We start from the raw sequence: 616 nt of genomic DNA, 5'->3' as shown, positions 1-616 counted from the left end.
GAGACAATATTTGTAACAGCAAGTATTACTGGCATTTAAAAAAATCTATGAGTCATCACTCACGTGCTGTCTATATAATCCTACAAACAAATTTCTGTGATAAATATTTTCACATAAATTCCCTAGATCTTATTTAGAGTTCTCCAAAATTAAAATCCTAATTCTACACTATAAAGTAGTTCCCGAGCGTGTTAAAGGAAAACGAAAATTTCATCAAATTAACGTTATGAGATGTGACACACTCGAAGGAACCATGCACTTATATAATGCTAAGCCAGTAAAAACAATCAAAAGTGTACAATACCTCACGCCAGCAAACATGGAGACCAGGGTAAGAAGTGTTGTGATTGTCAACACCATACGAGCAGGCATTTGGTGGTGAGGTACCAGGAGTGTTAACCAAGACACCATCACAAACAAACCCGAGGGAAGGAAGGTGTTCATGAGATGGTACACAATCCGACGTCGCAGTACTAGTTCGACCATTACTGTTGGGTAGGAACCTGGTGAAAGAGAGTAGAGGAATGGTGTTAGATATTGGTAATGAATGCGGTGATGGTGGTGACTATAAAGGGTCAAAAGAGGACGAAGGAAAGGGGTGATGTTGATGAGGTTA

General features: G+C 39.3%; 1 protein-coding gene across 1 annotated transcript in view; it reads right to left on the bottom strand.

The window, feature by feature from the left end:
* Nucleotides 1–616, bottom strand: part of LOC119592347 (glycine receptor subunit alpha-3-like) — a gene marked incomplete in the record, with an annotated part of 4,214 nt that overhangs the window by 2,895 nt on the left and 703 nt on the right. The window contains 1 exon segment of the mRNA XM_037941175.1: nt 305–503. Coding sequence (XP_037797103.1) covers nt 305–503 — 199 coding nt within the window.

Source organism: Penaeus monodon, chromosome 30, assembly GCF_015228065.2.
Source record: "Penaeus monodon isolate SGIC_2016 chromosome 30, NSTDA_Pmon_1, whole genome shotgun sequence".
Classification (NCBI taxonomy): Eukaryota; Metazoa; Arthropoda; class Malacostraca; order Decapoda; family Penaeidae; genus Penaeus; species Penaeus monodon.
Note: the sequence above shows the minus strand (reverse complement) of the source record. Positions and strands in the feature narration are given on the sequence as shown.